This window comes from Tigriopus californicus, chromosome 2, assembly GCF_007210705.1.
Source record: "Tigriopus californicus strain San Diego chromosome 2, Tcal_SD_v2.1, whole genome shotgun sequence".
In the NCBI taxonomy this organism is placed as follows: domain Eukaryota; kingdom Metazoa; phylum Arthropoda; class Copepoda; order Harpacticoida; family Harpacticidae; genus Tigriopus; species Tigriopus californicus.
This window is the reverse complement of record NC_081441.1, coordinates 13,563,271-13,584,831: the sequence shown is the minus strand read 5'-3', so window position 1 is coordinate 13,584,831 and position 21,561 is coordinate 13,563,271. Positions and strand designations below refer to the sequence as shown.

Below are 21,561 nucleotides of genomic sequence, written 5' to 3'. Positions count from 1 at the left end.
AGCAGAAAACAATTCGATTAAGGCCATAAGTTATGTATGAGGCTTTCTCGACTCTCAAATGGAACGAAAATGCGAATTGGACCGACAACCAATTCAACTTTTTTCGCTCTCTCAAAACATAATCAACCATCCAAATGGACTGGCAAACTTTTTTCGCAGGTAAAATATTAACGCCTTTCTATCATACGTATCTCATTCGATCTGGTTTTTCGATCAACATCTCATAAAATAACAAATGAGGCCAAGCTTTGTTTGGTTTATCTTCGGTTCAACAGAGTGTGCGTTTGTGTTATTTTATCATAGCTGTGAGCGATTTGATGGCATCTGCCAGTCTCAGAATTTCCGTCTTGTTTTGCTCCAGCTTTTCTTTTTCTTTCAGTCGCACGCCCTCTGGAACCTTCTCCACGTAGTCCTTGACCTTCATGGCCTTTTCAAGCTTCTCCACTTGGGTTTCTAACAAGGCCTTCTTCTTGTTCTGTTTCTCCACCTCTTTCTCGGGCTCAATAAATCCCTCGAGGACTAAGTGGGCCGAGCACTTATCCGACACAGTCACGATGGCACACCCTTTGTTGGGTGGATCCTGAGCAATCACGACATTGGAAGAGGCCAAGCTGCCTATCACATCCTCATAACCCGCCAAATCCTTGGCCAAACTGGAATCAAAGATCTTCAGGAACACGCTTGTCTTGATCTTGTTGGGGAGATTATAATCCGAGCGCGTTGATCGAATCACGCCCACAATTTTCTGAACGAATTCGACCTGGGATTCCACTTGGGCGTTATGGAAGTTCATTTCCGAAGTTTCGGGGTATTTCATCACGGTGATGGACTCTGGGTCATCATTGCTCTTTCGGGGCAGCCTTTGGAACAGCTCCTCCGAGATAAATGGCATGAACGGCGAAATGAGGCGCAAACCCCCGTCAAGACAGGTGTAAAGAACGTTCCGGGCGGTCAGAATGGCCCGCGTGTCCGTGCCTTGGAAAATGGGTTTCAAATACTCCAGATACACGTCGCAGAGCTCGTAGAGCCAGAAATTGTAGAGGGCCGTGGTGCTTTGAGGGAAGTTGTAAAGCTTAAAGCCTTCATTGGTGGATTTAGTGGCCGCGTGGAGGCGTGACAAAATCCAGCGGTCCATTTGAGTCAGACCCGCGGGTAAGGGGGAGATCATACCTTTGGCTCCGGGTAATTGGTTGCGTTCGGCCTCGGTCATGGCGTTCATGCGATGATACCAGCCAGAGGCATCCTTGTACTTCCAATAGGAGGGACTCTCCTTGATGGCGGCGAAGGCGGTCACGTCCACCTTGGACGGGTTGGTGCCCGCTAAGAAGGGGAAATCCCGGAGAACGGAATCCATTTGGGAGAATGTGGCTTCACTATTCATGTCGGCCAAAGGGGGAAGCGCTTTGTGCGTGAACCCTTCTTTGCTGCCCGTTTTCTGTGGGAGCAAAGTTTTGATGGCGTCCTTCAAGGGTACGAATCCTGCACCTAAATACATCATGGCGAATTTGGTGGCATTCCACAATTTGTTGCAGAAGAACCGATAGCCCTGAACTCGGAGCACGTCCATATTAATATCACGACCTTGGGCGGTATATGAGCATAGAGCAAACCGCAAGGCATCCGTACCGCATTGCGGAATGCCATCGGGGTAGTCGGCCTTTTGTCCCTTTTTGGCCTTCTCAATCTCTTTAGCGTCCAAGTTGCCAGTTTCGAGGGTTTTGTAGAGCTCTTCGAGAGTGATTCCGTTGATGACGTCAAGAGGATCGATAACGTTGCCCAAGGATTTGCTCATTTTTCGTCCATGGGCATCACGAACCATGGCATGAAGATAAACCTGGAAAATGACGCATCCAACATTATTTGAACTCCTAGAAATTCAGGAACAAAAGAGAAGGAGAGTCCAAAAAGCAAAAAAAAAAGGGAACAGGATCAGAAAAATGTCTCCTCTATGTCAACAGATTCAATCTAGAAAGAAATGGAATGTCAAGCACGACAAAATTAGGAGAGTGAGAAACTTTTTAATCAAGAATACCGTTCGAGTTATTTGACCTTTCATCAAAAGAAATGTGCCAATGATAACAAGATCTTTGTTGAAATAAAAAATAATAATACGGTCTTTTTATCCTTCAGAAGTAGTTAAGCACTCATCATTTACTTTTTAATCGATCTTTTTTGTTCGGCAAAAATTCAATTCGGCAATTTTGTCAAATTTTCAAAATCCCCTGCTCTATGATACTTGTCGCGGATTCAAATCGATTTTGCGGATGACTTTCTCGAAACCACATTTTCTTGATAATTTGTTTTGTTAACATGTTGTACACCAACACTGTTCTATCTTTTTAAAAAAAAACTGATGATCTTAAATGCATATGTCGTTCAACATCGAAATTAATTTGTTCATACGTATAATTCAGTTGATCCAAAGAAGTTCAATCAAATCTCTCTACAATGTGACTTCCAGACCTTGATGATTTCAATAACATGTGGAACAGGAAGACGATTTGACAACTCATCAAAAAAAACATATCCATTGCTTAGTTACTGTAGTACCAACAACACAAGGTGAACCTTTCAGTCACATTGTGACAATATATCTTGTCAAAATCCCCCACATTCGTAACAACTCATTAAACTTCATAAATAAATGAAAGAAAACAACAAATCATTACAATCAACTCACCTCTTTAAACGGTAGTTTGCCGGTCAATTTCTGAGCCATGAAAACCATTCGGGCCACCCAGAAGAAGATGATATCGTGTCCGGTCTCTAGAAGTGATCCCGGGAAGAACACGTCCAAGTCGTCCGTTTGATCCGGCCACCCGAAGATAGCGAACGGAAATAAGCCCGAGGAAAACCACGTGTCTAAGACGTCGTCGTCCTGCTTCAGCGTGATCTTGGAACTGTCCACTTTGAAGTTCTTGGCAGCCTTGGCTTTTGCCTCGGTCTCATCGCGGGCGGATACCCAATTTTCGTTCACGGTAGGATCAGCCGGAGGTTGGCCCTAAAAGCGATTTCAATAGGCTTTTTACATTTCTTTGCTTCTTCTTTTTTAAATTAGTCACGAACCACTCGAACCATGGACTGTGAACGAGCTTCCCACCAAATGGTACTCATATTTTTTTTTTGTTCTAAGTCATTGCAACTCTGAGCCACTTTTTGACTTAAAGTAATAAAATAAGAATCGTAGATCTCTTCAATGTAAGTCGGGCCATTTTTATTTCATTTTTTTTTTTCGTCAAGTGGTTCGTTTCAAAGTAGTGCTTATGTAGCTGACCAAGAGCAGGCCGAAAGTTTGAGTTTTAGGTAAGGTTTAATACATAACTTTAGACATATCTCCTGAGTTTTGAGCTCAAATTGGGCCAACTACATCTATTCAACAAGATCTTGTGGTCGTATGAAGTACTAATTTGGAATAAAGTGAACGGTTTATGAGATAAGAAATTGTTGCTTCCGTTTCTAGTGCACATCTCCACAAGTCCATGAATTACTTCAATTTAACTTGCACCATTCGTACATTTTTGAAGATCTCTTTTTCGGCATAGTTTGTCAGGAAATAAACCAACTGAATTGTGCTGGCCTTCGCCTTTAGCACGCACGCTCCTCTCCGGAAAATGTTCTTTCCCAAAAACTTTTGCAAACGGAGAGTGATGTTTCGTGCATTTTCCCCAAGCTAGTCGTTCACCTTCCCCAATTCTCACCTTGACATGAACTAGATAAGCGGGTACGCGGTGTCCCCACCAAAGTTGACGCGAAATGCACCAATCTCGCATGCCATCCATCCAAGAAAACCAGGTCTTCTCGAACTGCTCCGGAATGATCTTGAGCTCTTTGGTCTTAACGGCTTCCGTGGCCTTTTGGGCCATTTCGTCGCATTTGACGTACCATTGAGGCTTGATCAAGGGCTCGACAATGTCCTTGGAGCGACTACACGTGGGCACCACCATGGGATTATCCTTGGTCCCTCGATACAGGCCTTTCTTGTCCAATGCCTCCTGAACGGCCAATCGAGCATCGAAACGCTTCATGCCCTGCATAAAATATCATAATGATTGTATATTTCTAGCCATAAATAGACCAAAAGATAATCTCAACCTACCGAAAACTCGCCGCAGCCTTCGGAAACGATGCCCTCGTCCGTGAAGATGGTAATGAACGGCAATTTATGCCTTTGTCCCACTTCGTAGTCATTGGCATCGTGAGCGGGCGTGATCTTGACCGCACCCGTGCCGAAATCCCGCTCCACCATCTCGTCAGTGACAATGGGCAATTGGCGATCGCAGAACGGATGCTGAACCTTCTTCCCATGGAACTTCTTGTACCTATACAGGGTGGATTTTATAAGGTGTTACAGAATTTGCTTTGGCTACAGTGACTGTTTCATAATTAGTGCCCCAATTGCCAACGGCATTCACTTGGCATTGAAACCATAGTGACACTGTTTGAACATCAACTTTCGAAGGACGGAAGCCACCGTTAGCAAGTCATTTCTAGGGACAGTAGGGAGCGTGCCAGCTGTGAGGCTGAATGTGGGTGTTTTTAGTAAATATTTTGGCCTAGAACGGCTAATTTGAGTAATCTTTTTTTATACTAAAAGGGAGTTCATCGAAGAGCCTAATTCCAGAATATGGCGTATCTAGAGCAATTTTCAAAGAGGCAATAAATGGTTTCGTTCGAAACACTTTATCCCGTCCACCCTGTAAATCATGGCATGATATACACCGCCGACAAACATATTCAAAAAGTCTCACGAGTCTATTGTATCTGACCTGGAATCTTGAGGGTGAACAGCCACGGCTGAGTCGCCCAACATGGTCTCCAAACGAGTGGTGGCCACCACGATCTCATCGTCGGAGTCCACAAACTTGTAGGCAAAGGACACAATCACGCCAAACTCAATTTTATTCGGATATCCCGGCACCGAGAGCATGGTTCGACCCGGAAGCTCCTTCTTTTCGACTAGAAAACACGAACGAAAATAGAGATGGGCAACATTTCAAAATCGATGAATGAACAACATTGAGTGATTTCCAGGGGAGAAAAAGCTTGTTTTATAAATGAAATCCTAAGACCACGCTGGTTATTTGGGGTGGTTCTTTGAGGCACTATCCTTGATTAAGAAATAACTTGGCTTTGAAGAGGAATACTGAGGTGATTGAAATGATTTGATTTGCTTGTCAATTGCAAAACATGTAAACCAAAACATATTCTGGTAAATGTTTCTATCTCATTCAATGGCAACTTTGCAAAAGGCGAAATGGAATTATGACACCTTATTGCAATGGAATATAAAACAAATTCAAAATTGCGGAAATTTCAACTTTCGGCACGTGAATGAAAGCTGAATGCCATTTAAAATAGGATCAACGGAATGGCCCAAACTGAGTTTTTCACAATTACCAGAGCAAACAACTCCAGTTACAATAAAATACAATACAAATACATTCCATATTCTTCCTATCCATGTCTGTAAAATAGAGATGTCATGTCGATTGTTTGCAATCCATAATCATCAAAGCATTTCCGGAATAACATACCCAAATTCGTCCTCCTTCCTTACCTTCGATATCAGAGATGGCACTTCGAAGTGTACACGACCAATTGACCAATCGATTGGCCCGATAAATGGACCCATCCTCGTGGAACCGCACAAAGGCCTCCGTCACAGCCTTGCTCATCTTGGGGTCCATCGTGAAAACGGCTCGCTCCCAATCAACCGAACAGCCAAAACGACGCATTTGCTCGTAAATGGAAGCCCCATATTGCTCCTTCCACTCCCACACCTATCCAGAGAGCACAGTCAAATGAGTATTTTGTTGTGGATAAGGTACATTACCATTAAAGACGGTCAAAATATGCATCATCGGTTTTATGTCATAAACCATGTTCATTCGCATATCTTGCACATTTCGTGTTTTTTTCCTTATTCTAAAAATGAGTTTCGAATAAGATCAAAAGTTTTGCTAAAAATGGCTAATCATCGTCTTTTGAACATCTCATTTTTGAACAATCTTTTTTGGTTCCAGAATGGGGCACCAATCAGAGCGTGGGACCCAAGGGCAGTCTAATCAGAGCGAAGTATCCAAGAGGTAACTTTGTGGATGTTATTTATAGAGCATCTTCAGATCTACTGTATTTTTTACGTTTTTTTTTTCAATCATGTTCTGGTTTAAATGCATGATTAATTCAGTGATGGGGTCAAATAAATTTTCAAAATCAGGATCGCCAGAAAGTTCGGTAACTCAAAGCATCGCCATTGCCAACGTACCCTAATAGGTTAGCTTTGACCAAACATGTAAATAAATAAATAACTTTATTGCGACTCTTGGTCATGTCAGATTGTAAAATGTATAAAACTGTAGGTATAAATATCATATACAAAAATCGATTAATAAAAGAATAAAATGGTCAAGACTGATAAAATAGTTGACTAGAGTGTAGTATCACAATGAGTTTGACTAGGATTTGTTCAGTGCACATGAAAAAAGTGAAGAGGGAAATTGCAGATAACCTTGGTTTGATAGAAGAAAAATCAGGGTTACTTTTGTGACTAACTAACAGGTTTCCGACATTCACCCAGTAATGCCATATGCCGCTGAAAATGTAAATTGATAGCCCTTGTTGCAACCTCCGGTGACACATTGTTTGATCCCATCAGCAATAATTATGTGCTTATTTTGATCTGTTTTGATATGCAAATTAAATGGCAGAAAATAGGTCCTTTCAATGCATTTTTTGGCCGTCTGTAATGTATGATACTGGTGAGACCCCTCCCTACCTTTTGGACAAACTTATCTCGGCCCAGATCGTGTCGCGATTTGCCTTCGGTTTTCATGAGCATCTTTTCGACCACCATTTGGGTGGCAATGCCGGCGTGATCGCAACCAGGGTTCCACAAGGTCATTTTGCCTTTCATGCGATGCCATCGGGTCAAGCAATCCTCCACAGCGTCCGTGAGGGCGTGTCCAAGATGCAGTCGACCTGCAGTGAGTGGGAGTGAATGACAAATGCCTTGGGTGCCAAGCGTCCTTTTGAAAGAGGATGGTGAATGGAAGACCCAGCGAACTCACCGGTGACATTAGGGGGCGGGATGACCATGGAAAACACGCCCTGCTTGGGGACATCCTTGACGCTCTTGCGACCGAATTCCGGCTTGAAGAAACCCGATTTCTCCCACCAATCATACCATGCGGCTTCCACGTATTCAGGACTATAAGCATCCGGCAAAGGCCTAAAAGGTTTGAAAGAGCATTGAAATGACAGAAAAGAATATCGCAATTGCGTTATTACTGAAGCAAACGACATTCATCTAAAGGATATGTTTGAATTGTTGTCACTGAGATTGAACAAAGACAATTTTGATTAAAAAGAAAGTTTATGCAGTATTTAGGAACAGATCATACGAACTCGATCGAATCATCATCTGAGGTAATATTGCTTTGCTTTCAATGACAATAAAGTATTACAATTTTTCTCAGTTATATATACATGTCTTGGACCAGGTAGGTATCAACGGTAAATTACCGTGACGAAATCATAATGGCAAAAAAGTGGCATTTTTGGAAATCAGGTCAGCCAACCCATCAAGTTGGTTTCTGGGCAACTTTTTCATGTGCGGTTCAAAAGAAAAAAAGTTCCGACTATATTACCAAACACACTTTATAGCAGTCCTAATCCTGCTTGTATCTCGTGCTTTTGGGCATATTCGTGTAAGATAAAAAAAAAAATCAGTTTTTAGTTATTCTACTTTCGGCCCTTCAATTTGCCCAACAATATCAAGCCATACCTATTTGGCAATTTCTTTTCAAATTGTATCATCATGTGTCAAAACAACCAAGCTAAAACATGGAATAAAACGCTATGTGTTTTAACCAAAACTCTGTCCCTTGTCAAGAAGCTACGCTACACGCATTTGTCTTGACTTCATCTTGGGGTAATAAAAAAAAAACAAAAAAACCTTAATATTTACATGGAGACATCCTTCTTTTGTCCCGGTGGCGTGTGACCTTCATATTTGGCCGCCCGCAAGGCCGGCTTCTTCTTCTTCTTCTCCGGCTTGTCCCTCTGACCTGCGGATCCTGCGGGTCCAGCCTGGGCCTTAGCCACGGGTGCGGGTCCTTCACCCGCCGCTTGTTTGACTTGCTTCAAGCGGAGTTTTTCCAATTTGGCCGCCTTCTCGGCCGCTTTCTTGGCCTCCTTTTCCAATTGCTTGGCCGACTTCACCGGCTGCTCATCTTCACCCATCTTCTCAATGGACACCAACCCAGATAAGAAAAAAGCCCAATGATCTGTGAAGAGCAATAACACCGAAAGGATGTCCAGTGTTTTTCCAGGTTCACCGGAAGTGTTTGGCAGGCAGCATGACTTCAGTTCTCGTAAAATGACACTTGGAGCGCCACTGGGTACTCAGTCGGGAAGGAGGTGTGGCCGTGACAGAGGGGCATGGCTGGTATGGGTTTTATTTGAGAGGAGATGAGTCTTGAGTGCGTGGGATGTCAAGGTCTGGGGGCGTGGGTTGGCCGGGGACGGAAGGCCAGGGTTGGGCCTGGATAGGCCACACTGAGATTAGGGTCTCGATTGGATTGGGGATAAACGCAACCTCGAACCCAGGCCAGTGTGTGGATGAACGTATTTCTACACTTTTCTGACGTGATTGACCCAACCAGAGTGGTCATTATTCAATCACCGGTTAATGAGTTTAAGGCCACTTTGGTATCGGATAGGTCAGAAAGATGTTGTTTCTTGCAGGTGACAATCTTGACGACTTCAAATGTATCGAGCTGGAATTCAAATCATATGGACCTTTTGGTTATATGAAAAAATAGTTTGTCAAACTCCACAAACTCAATAAATATGGGCTATTTTGGTTTGTGCTCAAGAGAAAATTGGTCAACAATGGACCACTGAAATGTCAAATTTCAGGCAGATGGCCCAAATTGACAAAAAGGCATTATCATAGTCACTGAATGCCATTTGCTGCCGTTTGAGCTTATTTTAGTCCACTTAGCATTTCAACACCCCCACATAGCTAAATATCACACACTTCCTTAAAAGATTGGAATGAAATTTCAATGCTATTTGAATGGATCTAAAAAGTTTAACAAATCAAATCAAACAGAGTGCTGTCAGGGAAGTATATGGTGCTTTTCAATTTATCCCATGTGCACTGCTATCTAACCCCTATCAATGGCAACCCAGCCCAAAGTCTAATCTACAGTACAAGGTCTCAACTAGTCATACTTTGGGCAAAGTAATAATTTGAAGAGCTACAGTCATGGCAAACAGATCTTTGTGATTCAAGTTATGACAACTCTTGGGTATGCCCACTCAGTGGTGGGTTGAAGTTTATACTACCTTTCACCTTAAGGGTACCATCCTTTCTCTCTCTTCCTATTGGAAAGATGTGAAATGCCAAGACTTAAAAAAGTGTTGCTACTACAGTAAAAAATGAAGCAGTTTCTGGGAAACTCAATATTAATCTCTATTGGAAAGAAAGTTATCTTCTTGAACAAGCACAAATTAGAAAAAAGTCCTTTTCAAAGACATGTGAATCCTGAATCTTGTGTGCACTTTAAATCAAACATTTTATCAATATTTAACTAAAGTCAAACATCAAAAATATGGTTGTTTGGAGCAGAAAGAAAACATGCTTTGTAAATAAAATTCCAAACCAATATAATGTGATTTACACTGTCATACTTTTGCATTTAAAGACAACTGAAGCCAGCTGTCAGCTCAACCCAGTAAAATTGGCTAATAACGGCACCATTTTACCCAATATAAATGTGAACATTACCTATTTTTACGTTTTTCTGTCTTTCACTTCTCAGATTGGAATGAACATCACTTGTATGGATAAATGGGTTACATACTAAGAAGCATTCAGGCATAGCACATAAATTCAATTTTAAACATCTGAAGGAGCAAAACAAGTTTGCATGCCAATTAATTATTATCCATTCCCTGTGGGCAAGCTCTTGAATGGTCAAGTTTTGGATCATACTCTACGAATCAACCGTCGATTTTGACCTATTTCAGTTGACGGAAGTATGCCGTGTCGTCCAACGAGAGGAGTTATCATGCACCTCAAGATACCCACACGTGTCGGGGAGGGGGGGCTTCATTCGGACCTGGATGTATATTTATGCCCAATCCCAATGCTGGGAGGTTCATGGTCAGCTGTGCCTGAAGCTGATGTAGCTCATGTTCATCTTTTTGGGAAGTGTGGAGGGGGCAGACTTGATTCCCTCACTTGTCCTCGTGCCCTCGTACCGCCGTGCCTCGAGTTCCCGAGCTCGATGGGACTCAGCCAGCCCGTTGGCTGTTCATGGCTCAGCCCCCCGTTCCTTCGCATTCGAGTCTCGAGCGAGGTACACACTGCCAGCTCCTCCTCAGCAAGCTATCTGATGTTTTACAGAGAAACAATTTGGAGGTTATGCGAGCGCTTCTGTTATTGTTGCGAATTGTGTGTATTTCAGGACAGTTTGAAGTGACATTTTTTGAACGAATGTACCTCAGATGGCTATAAGCCATATGTCTTGCTTTCCTAGCATCTTGGAATGACTTGTTTAATAATCAATAATGTTGAGTGCAATATTGAAGGCAATCAACTGATGCTTTGAGTGTGGCCCATGTTTGCTTTCGTAATTTGCCATTGCCCTGTCAAGGTAGAAAAGGCATATTGGAGCTCAAAATATTCCTCTCCATTGTTGTGAACTTCACCCATTGATAAAATTATTCAAAGAAAGCTCATGTGTTCTTCTTTTATCATTGTTGGCTAAAAGGAGATAAGGAGACTATCTCTCTGGACTCATGTGCATCTTTGTGCACATGCCAATGTGGATGGGAGCATGCACGGGTTGAGACAGACATTACTTGCCCCTTAAAAGGCCCTGGTTGAGAAGGGAGAAGATGGTAAAAAATGACAAATTCCAGAAATATGTACTGTGAACAAGCCTCCCACCATATTGGCCTGCTCTAGGTCATGGGAACTTTGAGCCACTTCTTGAATTAAAGTAAAAACCTAAGAAAAGTAGATCTTTTCATTTAAAAGCAGGTCATATTTATATTATTTACTTGTAAAATGGTTCATTTCAAAATTATGGTGTCTAAAGCTTTGTAGCTGACCAAGAGCAGGCCAATAATTTGAATGTTATGTAGTGCTTACAACATAACTTTGAGCTTATCTCATGAGTTTCCTAAGCATAGCTTTTGGGCTCCAATTGGTCGAAATATATTTATTCAATAAGATCTTAGGGGGTTGTATGAGATGCTTAATGGAAAAAAGTGAATGGTTTTGCCTCTGTTTGCCATCCACATCTCTAGGAGTCTATGGGTTTTCAGACTTCTAGGTCAGCCAGGCGCATCTTGCCCAAGCACTGACTCAATTTAGGTCCAGTTTTCTGTAATTTAGGGCGTGTGATTTTTTGAGGGAAAATGCATAAAGATTTTTTCTTGCAAATTTTCATTCATTCAAGGCCTTTTGAAATGCAAGAAGTTGAGGAAATGTCCATCTGGAGAGAAAATATTTCATTCATACAAAGGTAAGTAAAGATGCCTGGCTACAATTTTTGATTTCATGAGATCAAGCAGGAGGGGGTGGAGAACTGTCAATAATTCATATTTGGTTTGGACAAAATGCATTGTCAAGTTAGCCGCCTCGCTCATTAAATATGAGCTGGCCAACCTATGACAGATCTGAGGCCAGAAATACTGCCAGGCAGAACAATGTCAAATATTGAGAGGATAGGAGGAGGTTGACGTATTGATTGAGGCTAAGCTTCAGCCCTAACCCTGTTAGGGGCACTCCCAACCAAATGCATTTTTTACTAAGAGTGTGGCTCTAAAACTTAAAACTAGCTCACTCAACCTCTGAATCGTGGGTGGGTAAAAGTACAAGCCAGGACTTGAAGCCGAGCGAGTGGACTGCAAATGGCCGCGCCGAGCAAAGACTACCCTGCGCTTATCCGGTCTGAAGCCAGAAAAACACGCGACACACCCTAACCCAATCCGCCACACCCATTCCAACCCGGTCCGGTTATCGAGCCTCAGCCCCGGCACCAGCTGTCACGCCCCCTAAGCCTGGATATTGAGCTGATCCACCCGTGAAGTGGGCCCACGTTTTCCTGCTTTTCTGGCCCTTCAACTCCTGTCTGTGTGTGTGTGTAGATGTAGGTTTGGAGGGACGTATGGATGGATGTATTGTGCGCACGAGTGGGTCAGCACTGAATTAGTCAGGGAGTGAGTGTGGGGGCTTTCTCGCCATATCTATTTCCAGTCCTCGTGGGTTGGCTGATACGACCCACCTCCCACGTCCCACCTCCCATCAACCCCACCCACCCCCTTTCGGTTATTGTCATTGCCATTATTGGCCCCTGCAAACTCGGTGGGGTTCGTTTCATGCCATGATGAGTCCCTCGGCCGTGTCCGAGTCGCCCACGCCACGCGATCGACCGTCTGAGACGGTGCTGTCCGTGCCACTGGCCACGCTCTCGGGCGCCTCCTCCTCGGGCGGCGTGTCCTCGTCCTTGCCGGTGTCCGGCGGGTCCAGCGCTTCTTCGGGCGAGCCCGTGGATTTGAGTTACTTCCAGGCGGCCTTGAGCTTTCACCCGGCTTGGCCCGAGGGCGACATCCCCAATGACCCGGGCAAGATGTTCATCGGCGGCTTGTCGTGGCAGACCACGCCCGAGAGCATCCGGGAATACTTCTCCTTGTTCGGAGACCTGGCCGAGGTCATGGTCATGAAAGACCCGGCCACTCGCCGCTCACGCGGCTTCGGCTTCATCACGTTTTGCGAGCCGTCCTCGGTGGAAAAGGTAAGCGGGAAAAATGGCCACTCGGATTGGCCGTCTTTGTTTTTTTGTTCATCAAGTTGTTGATGATTAATTATTTCGGGTTTATATAGCAAAAAGCCCATGGAAAAAGTTTAGATGGAATGAAGAAGAAATAGAATGGTTTAAGATGTAGGGCTTGATTGGGTTTCAGGTGCTGAGCATCCCCGTGCATCATCTGGATGGGAAGAATGTGGAGCCCAAAGTGGCCGTGCCCCGGAAAACCAATCCCAAGTTAGTGATGCGGACCAAGAAGATCTTTGTGGGCGGCTTGTCGGCCACCACCAGCCTCGAGGATGTCAAAGCCTACTTCGAACAGTTCAGCAAGGTCAAGGATGCCATGTTGGCTTACGACAAGGTCACCAATCGCCACCGTGGTTTCGGCTTTGTCACCTTTGACAACGATGAGGTCGTGGATAAGATCTGTGAGATCCACTTCCACGAAATCAACGGTGAGCTTCTCAGTTTAATGTCATAGGATGCATGGTTATACTGAAATGATACCAGCGGCTGGAGGTCGATGAAGGCAAATTTGAACGAAACCGCCCATATTTCAGGCAAAATGGTAGAGAGCAAAAAGGCCTTGCCCAAAGAGCCCCGAGGTGGGTACGGGGGTAATGGCGGTGGTGCTTATTACCAAATGAGCGGTGGCCAGCCCCAGTACTCGACTTACGACAACAATAACTCCTACTGTATGGGCGTGGCACCTCAACGGAGCGCGTACCCCCGTTTCGCGGCCAAGACTTACAATCAATACTACGGCGGGCGAGCGGATGGACCCGTCAGCAATCAAAGCAATTACAACAATCAAGTTCATCAGCACCATAGCAATAATAATGGTGGCATGAGCAACTTCGACAACCACAATTACCACCACAACGGGCACCGCTACGAGTCCTCAACGGGCTCCACGGGGGGCGTGGCCGACCTGAGCCACACCTCGCCTATGATGTCCAAACCGGGGTCCATGGGGGGCACCTTCAGCAACACAAAATACAACCAGTACTTGAATGATCGCAACTACGGCATGTTCACCTCGTCCTCGGCCTTGGGAGGCGGGCCACAACCCGGTGGGCTGGGCGACGAGAACGAGCTCGAAGACCACGAGGGCGTCTTGGCCTTCAGGAAGGACCCGTCCGTCTATACGGGCGGATTAGGCGGGGGGCGTGGCGGTGGGAGTTCGTCCAACATGGACGACTTCCCGCCTCTCAACAACTGCAATATGAATGGGAACAACCCGCGATCAAGCCTCGGCTCGTTCTGAGTTCCCACCCACTCCTTGATCCATCGAGGAGCCATTCTTGTGCCTAATTCCTGCTTACACTCTCTCTCTCTCTCTCTCCCTCCCTATCTCTTTCTTTGTCTTCTTCATGTTCTTCTTTCCTCTTTCATTCATTCGTTCATTTCCCCTTCCAAGAAAACAAGCTAATGCTGTGACTTTGTTAGAAACTAGTTTCTCTTTGTCTCCTCCTTGTGGGGGACATGTAGACCCCCCCTCCCCCCGAGAAGAAGGAATTCGTCAAGGTTTATATGAATGTATAGATATAAAATGACCGCACACAAACACTCTCTCAGTTCCCGTTTGATGATCGTGATGCCTTGTTGTTCAGAAATGACCACTTGAGGCTTCTTTCTCACTCAAAGAAGACCCAGTATGACGTAAATTTGAAGATAATTTCATGCTCTCTTTCTCTCTTCTCCTCTCCTCGTTGTTTCGTCCCTCTGATGGATGTCTGTGAATAACCCCCGCTATCTATCTATCTATCTACATAAGTCTATGTTGCTTTTGTTTACATGTCTGTGAATCGCCTTGATCAAAAGAAACCAAATCAACGCTTTCAATCGTAGAATGTTCGATAAATGTCACCGCAATTCAATGTCGTTTTGCCCTCACCAGATAGAAGAAAGAACACAAATTCACCCTGGAAATCCTACACAAAAAATACACCCATATCGAAAAAGGTGCTAGCCAATAATAAGTTTTGTCCCCCCATGCCCGACTTTTATCCCCGTTCTGGATGTCATTTAAACAAGAAAGAATGATTAGTGTATTTGCATCCTGATCGATCTATATATATATACACATACACACACCCACACCCACATTTATATGATACTGATAACTTGAAAAGAAATAGTGCTGCAGGACCTACTAGGATCCTGGTTGATACATATATGATATAACAGAATTTCTAGATTCCCTTTCGATATTTGCTCGCTCTCTATAAATCCCTCTACACTGGAAAAAAACCGACTCCTGACCAAATAATCATTAATCGCTATTAGAATCATTCGAACTAAATCGTCGTGTTATGTTAGAATAATGATAATAATAATAAAAACTCCCGCCAGTTCATCAAAACCACGCTTTTGCCATCATCTTTTATTGGTCAATTATAATATTCTGACTCAGGCAATAATCTCGCCATAAAACAGGTATGCCAAGGGGTAACGAATGAAAAAGGCCAAAACTGAACAGAACACTTGAAACACAAGCAGAACAATCGTCAAGGTCTGCTCATGCATGGGACCGCAAATCCTCAAGACCAAATTGATCAGCGTCATATTATTGCACTCCACCCAAACTTCCTCCTCTTTCACGAATTCCCGATAATGAATCACGCGTGCCATCCGAAAGACGTACAAAATCCACCGTCCCCAAAACCGCAGATCTTGCTGCTTGAACACGCTCAAACTCATTTGAACCCGATCCGTCTCCGCATTAAAAGCGGGTAAGCGATGCCGCGGACAAGGCACCATATGGAACAATTGCGGCACACTGTAGAGAAAGTTGAAGATCTGCGGCATGAAGAACAAAAGCAGCGTTTTGGAGAAATGGCCCAGAATGGCCACCACGGCCAAGGTCATGCCGCTGTAGTAACAAAACGTGTCGCCCACAAACATGGATGCCGGATACCAATTGTAAAACAGCAACGGCAAACTCGTGGCCAAATACGGCAAGAGGAAGTACATGGAAAACCGATGGTAATGGCCCAAAGATCCGTCCATTTCGCCCACATTGAACACCAATATGGATGCGGCCATCACAATGGATTGACCTACCTCTAGGCCGTTAATGCCAGCCAGAATATTGATGGCATTGGTGCAAAACACGGCCAACAGACCCATGTACAGGTAGTACAACAGTCCCAAGTCGATGTTGGCGCCCAGCAGCGGCCGTAATATCACGGGTACCACGATCACCGTGCCATCGAAGAGCACGTAGTACACCATGAGCAGGGGTAAGGAGGCTAAACTGGGTAACAGGAGCTTGTGTCGCCATCGGAGATCCAAGACATCATCGGCGAATCCCAATAAAAGCATGCAAGCGATCGAGAGCAATGCCGCCAGGACTTTGACCAGTTCCGCATGCGGGAATGCGGCTTTGTGGGCCAGTGAGAAGTAATCGGAAAAGCTAACCGGAATGAGGACGATGGTCAGGACGAGGAAAACGCAGCCCGTGATCACGCCCATGGATTCCGGAGTGCGGATTTGGCGACCCTGCACTTTGCTGAGGTCGTGGCCGAATAGTTGGGCATGGATGAACATGGGTGTGAGACTGGGCAGTAGATAGAAGGTGATGAGGGCGCCCAGAGCGCATGCCACGCCCATAATGGCCAGCGAGGGTAACATCACACCTGCAAGGGGTAACTTTTATGGTACACTGTTGAACAAATCCATTCCATGATCGGTGAGAAGACTATGAACGGGCAATTTCGGCATTGAAACCGTGAGGGGACATGATACTAGCCCAGAGAACTCACCCAGACTTAATTTCCCGACTTGAGTCCAATGGAATATGTGTGAATGGAATTCATGTTGAACTGGTGACGTTTTTGTATTGGGAGATTTGGGAGATTTGTAAACAAACAGCGTGACCAACTTCATGGTCTTTCAAAACGCATTATGCAGGGTAGTGTTCTCATTGTCCAGCGTTAAATGATCAGCCATAGCAGCCGTAGCCTTTAAGTAGGAGGAACTACCCTAGGTCTCTAAGTTTTCTTTCTTGTACTGAGCGAGATAATGAAGGTAAAAAGACATTAAATAATTTCGATGAAGTTGAAGTGAGGTCCTCGGCTGAAAGTTTAAATTAGGTGTGTCTCATTCACGTCATGAATAATAAGTAAATGAATATGCCAAATGATGATGAAATAGCGGTGTTCCTCTCGATGCGTTCTGACCATACCGCAGCCCTCAATTTTGCCTGGGTCAAATATAGGTCACACTGTTTCGATTGTCCATCAAAACAAAACTGAATCGGCGATGTCAGCTGCTCAAGCAGCATGCAACGATGCAAGAGAACTGATCTTCACGTGGACGGAGAATCACAGGAAAATAAGTGATCGAAACTAAATTTAGTTTCTAAGCCGCTCGTTCCTTCACCATGGGTAAGAAGGTGAAGATTGGAAAACAACGGCGGGACAAGGCCTATTGGTCGGCCAAGGAGATCGGGTTCCGCTCGCGGGCCTCCTTTAAACTGGTCCAATTGAACCGCAAGTTCGAGTTCCTGCAGAAGGCCCGTGTGTGCCTCGATTTGTGTGCTGCCCCCGGATCATGGATGCAAGTGGCCAAGGAAAACATGCCCATGAGCTCCCTCATCATCGGCGTGGATCTGGCCTCCATCAAGCCCATTCCCGGGTGCATCACCATGGTCAATGACATTACCACCGACAAATGCCGATCCGACATCAAGAAAGAACTTCAAGGTGAGAATCGAGACCAGCACGAACGACCAAAGCCATGCCATGCATGGCAGCAGCTTTTTGTGTCAAGTCTCTCTCCCCCNGGGAGCAAGATCTTTTTCTCCTTTTTGCCCTTAAGCCCTTGGACAGACAGACTTGGACATTTTGAAATGGATGATTGGCATTGATTCTTCAAAACACGCTTCTATGACATTTACGCTGGCTTATTGAAAAAACAGCTAGACTTCAAACGTTCTGATTCAAACGTTGTCGGGTTGTCTCTTGTTAGGTTGGAAGGCCGACATCGTGCTGCATGACGGAGCCCCCAATGTGGGTAAATCGTGGATCCACGATGCCTATCAACAGTCCTTGCTCACGCTTAGCTCGTTCAAGTTGGCCACCGAGTTCCTCATGAAGAATGGCACTTACGTGACCAAGGTGTTCCGATCCAAGGACTATCAGTCCCTGTTGTGGGTGTTCAACCAGTTCTTCAAGAAAGTTCACTCCACCAAACCCGCCGCGTCCCGTAACGAATCGGCCGAAATCTTCGTGGTGTGTTTGGGCTACAAAGCCCCGGATAAAATCGACCCCCGATTCTTGGACGCCAAGTATGTCTTCTCAGAAATCGAAGCCGATCCGGATCAAGCTGATAGGGAGATCTTGAATCCCGAAAAGAAGAAGAAAGCCCCGGCTGAGGGTTACGAATTAGGGGCCACCACGTTGTTCAAGGCCGCTCAGGCCTCCGAGTTCATCATGGACAATAAACCCATCCACGTGCTCAACAACTTCTCCGAGATTGTCTTGGATGAGCCGCGCATTGCCAATCACCCCAAAACCACGCAGGAAATCCGTGAATGCTGCAAAGATCTCAAAGTTCTAGGAATGAAGGAGCTCAAGACCCTGAAGAAATGGCGGGAGGCGCTTCGTAAAGACTTTGACCAGACTGAAAAGGACGCACTTGAGCGACAAAGGCAGGCCGAACCAGGCCAGCCAGAGCCCCAAGAAGTCAACCCGGATGATGAAGTCGAGGCCGAGGAGGAGAACGAGCTCCAAGAACTGGAAGATCAAATCACCAATCTCAAAGAAGAAGAACGCAAAACGGCTAAGCGACTCAAGAAGAAGAAACTCAAAGAGAAACGCAAAGTGGCCGAACGCATCGATCTCAAGATGATTCTACCCGGTGACGAAGGACCCAAGATGGAAGAGGAGGGTCTGTTTCGCATGAAGGACCTCCAATCTCGCCAAGATATCGACAAGGTCGGAGAGCAAGCGCCTGATGAGGTGGCCGAGTCTGAAACGGATGAAGATGAGCCCAAGAAGAAGAAAAAGAAGACCGAGAGAATTGCGCGGGAAAAGGGGAAACTCGATCGAGCTGGATTGTTCTACAAAGAAACGGATTCCGACACGGCCTCCAGTGATGAATACGAAACGGAAGAGGAGCTAGATGGGATTGGCCTTGAGGCCATGAAGGGCAAGAAGGTGAAGAAAATGACCCAGAAAGACTTGGACGACTTCAACAATCCATCGTCGAATCCCTTGATCACGGATTTGGACTACAGCTCACTGGACAGTAAGAAGCAGCGCCGGGCCGACCTTTGGTTCAGTCGAGACATTTTCAAAGGCATTGCCGAAGATGAGGAGCTATTGGAAGACGACATCAAGGCTGGGATTCAAGATCTGGCCAAAAAGGGCAAGAAGGTTATTGCCAAGAGCGGAAAATCTCAAGCTGGAGGAGACAAAACTCAAGAGGATGATGATAGTAGCTCTGACGATAGTGATGACGAGGATGATGAATCCGGTTACGATGAAGGCACGGATGAGAGCGACTTTGACGTGGAGGACTCGTATAGGAACAAGAAAAAGCAGGCCGTGAAAGAAAAGGAGGGATTCGAAGTGGTGCCCGTGAGTGGAGACGCTCCGGCGGGCAAGAAGAAGAAAAAGGTTGTCTTGAACCCCGAAGAACTAGCCTTAGGACAAGAAATGATCAAGAGCAAGAAGCGGAAGCGAGAGCTCATGGATGCGGGCTGGAATCGCTACATGTTCAACGACCGAGACTGCGATCTTCCAGATTGGTTCGTCAAGGAGGAACGAATCCACTCCCGTCCTATCTTGGACGTAGATCCCAAGGCTGTGGGCGAGTACACAGATCGGCAGAATGACTTGAACGTCCGCACCATTAAGAAAGTGGTCGAAGCCAAGGCTCGCAAGAAGCGAAAGATGTACAAGAAACTCGAGAAAGCCAAGAAGAAGGCCAGTGTCCTCATGGAGAACCCGGATCTGGGCAACAAGGAAAAAGCCAACGAAATCAAGAAGATGTATAAAAAGGCGCAATCCACGCCAAAGAAAGAAGTCACTTATGTGGTGGCCAAAAAGGCGACAGCCAGCAAGCGAGCCAAACGCCCAGCGGGCATGAAAGGCCTGTACAAGCAAGTGGATCCGAGAATGAAGAAAGACAACCAGAAAAAGCGCGGGAACGCCACAAATAAGAAAATCCAGAAGCGTCGACTCAAGGGACGCCAAGCTAACCCTAACGCCAAGAAGTGATGTTTCCATAATTGATTAGATTCGCTAATGATGAATAAACATGTGTTTATGTACTTGGGAAAAGATCAGGAATGTGTTTTTTTTTTATTGTTGCCCCTGATTTGAATGATAGTTATGCATCTTTCCGGTCGGGTTGGTCACTCGGGTTGTTCAGTGGTACGGATGTACTGCTTGCCAGAGGGCACGTCGTGGACTTTAAACCCCTTGGGAAAGAGCTTCTCAGCCTCTTCGTTCTTGACACTGGGAATAACCATGCAAGAACCGCCTTGCTTCCAATCGGCAGGCGTGGCCACCTTCTTGGTGGCCGTCAGTTGCAATGAGTCGATCACACGTAAGATCTCGTCAAAGTTCCGCCCAGTGGTGGCCGGGTACAAGATGGCCAATTTGAGCTTCTTGTCCGCGCCGATGACGAACACGGCACGACAGGTCAACGGCATACCAGCCGCATCCTTCTCGTCAGGATCCATCATGCCGTAGAGCGTGGCCACTTCACGTTTAGGGTCAGATATGATAGGGTAGGAGAAGGCCGAGAGGTTGTTGTAGGCCTTGATATCCTCAATCCAGCCCTTGTGACTCTCCACATCGTCGCAAGAGAGGGCAATCAACTTGATACCCCGCTTCTGGAACTCTCCCGACATGGACTCGACCCGCCCCAATTCGGTGGTGCACACCGGGGTGAAATCCGCCGGGTGGCTAAACAGAACGGCCCAGGAGTCGCCGATCCAATCGTGGAACTGGATGGAGCCATCAGTGGTGTCGGCCTTGAAGTCGGGCACGACGTCTCCGAGTTTCAGGTTGGGCATAGCGAAGAGGAGTCTTGGAGGGTTCACAGACAGGTAGCAACTGGTGCGGGAAAGTGTCTGGAGAGGCGAATGAAGACGCCGGTGAGAGTGTAATGTTGAGCTCTATGAACAACGAACGACAAGTAAAATCAACCGCACATGACTTGCCGGCCATGCCTGGATCGAGATGAGCACGTTGCAAAACTGGCCTGGGCGAGTGAGAGTCAGAGAATACACCAAAGACAAGTGAGAGTAGATCTGATATAATGTGAGTTAATACGTACCATTTTAGAGTACTAAAATTACACTCTAGGTGACATGCTGACGTAGCATTTATGGTTTAGGTTAGCTGACTTGTATTGACTGGCTCAGTTAGCACTGATGGAATTGAGATCTGACATTTAATATATTTATTTATGTAGCTGGAATTGGTAAGGAATCGGACTTCATTGTCGTTGACCATTTAGCGCAAATAAGTTGGGCTCGCTTATTGCCCTAACCCTGCTATGGTATAATCATTTTTGTCCATTTTGGGGGTTCGGCTTTTGACGAGTGTAACTTGAAATGGAAACAACAGATATCCATCTTGAGCTCTGTGAAGTGAGGTTTGTACACATTAACCTGTGAAGAGCTTGCTTGGTCTCTAGGCTAAAAAAAAACAAACCATCTTTAGACCAGACATGCCTCCACTCTCTATCAATTATTGCAAGGCCTGGCTTTCAAGAA

At 45.5% G+C, this 21,561-nt stretch overlaps 5 protein-coding genes and 1 long non-coding RNA gene across 6 annotated transcripts; 3 read left to right on the top strand and 3 right to left on the bottom strand.

Moving 5' to 3' along the window:
* Nucleotides 1–242: 242 nt before the first annotated feature.
* On the bottom strand, nt 243–8,500 carry LOC131892835 (valine--tRNA ligase-like). The gene is made up of 9 exons (XM_059242688.1): nt 7,967–8,500; nt 7,068–7,228; nt 6,776–6,978; nt 5,558–5,780; nt 4,767–4,956; nt 4,097–4,319; nt 3,699–4,028; nt 2,681–3,001; nt 243–1,834 (listed from the first exon to the last, which is right to left on the bottom strand). The coding sequence occupies exons 1-9, from the start codon at nt 8,239–8,241 to the stop codon at nt 290–292; spliced, it is 3,471 nt and encodes a 1,156-aa protein (XP_059098671.1). The 5' UTR covers nt 8,242–8,500; the 3' UTR covers nt 243–289.
* LOC131892836 (uncharacterized) lies at nt 5,689–10,123 on the top strand. Its single transcript, XR_009374616.1, has 3 exons — nt 5,689–5,824; nt 6,024–6,086; nt 10,036–10,123. It is a non-coding gene; the product is annotated as an uncharacterized LOC131892836 (long non-coding RNA).
* A 1,536-nt stretch (nt 10,124–11,659) lies between these two features.
* LOC131893228 (RNA-binding protein Musashi homolog 1-like) lies at nt 11,660–15,192 on the top strand. Its single transcript, XM_059243205.1, has 3 exons — nt 11,660–12,812; nt 12,982–13,279; nt 13,385–15,192. The coding sequence occupies exons 1-3, from the start codon at nt 12,402–12,404 to the stop codon at nt 14,089–14,091; spliced, it is 1,416 nt and encodes a 471-aa protein (XP_059099188.1). The 5' UTR covers nt 11,660–12,401; the 3' UTR covers nt 14,092–15,192.
* LOC131893230 (UDP-N-acetylglucosamine--dolichyl-phosphate N-acetylglucosaminephosphotransferase-like) lies at nt 15,180–16,744 on the bottom strand. Its single transcript, XM_059243207.1, has 2 exons — nt 16,592–16,744; nt 15,180–16,465 (listed from the first exon to the last, which is right to left on the bottom strand). Exons 1-2 carry the CDS (start codon nt 16,713–16,715, stop codon nt 15,237–15,239), a joined length of 1,353 nt encoding a protein of 450 aa, XP_059099190.1. The 5' UTR covers nt 16,716–16,744; the 3' UTR covers nt 15,180–15,236.
* A 365-nt stretch (nt 16,745–17,109) lies between these two features.
* On the top strand, nt 17,110–20,118 carry LOC131893226 (pre-rRNA 2'-O-ribose RNA methyltransferase FTSJ3-like). Its single transcript, XM_059243203.1, has 2 exons — nt 17,110–17,533; nt 17,799–20,118. Exons 1-2 carry the CDS (start codon nt 17,212–17,214, stop codon nt 20,051–20,053), a joined length of 2,577 nt encoding a protein of 858 aa, XP_059099186.1. The 5' UTR covers nt 17,110–17,211; the 3' UTR covers nt 20,054–20,118.
* A 2-nt stretch (nt 20,119–20,120) lies between these two features.
* Nucleotides 20,121–20,993, bottom strand: LOC131893231 (peroxiredoxin-6-like). The gene has a single exon (XM_059243208.1). It carries the CDS (start codon nt 20,854–20,856, stop codon nt 20,191–20,193), a length of 666 nt encoding a protein of 221 aa, XP_059099191.1. The 5' UTR covers nt 20,857–20,993; the 3' UTR covers nt 20,121–20,190.
* Nucleotides 20,994–21,561: the final 568 nt, after the last annotated feature.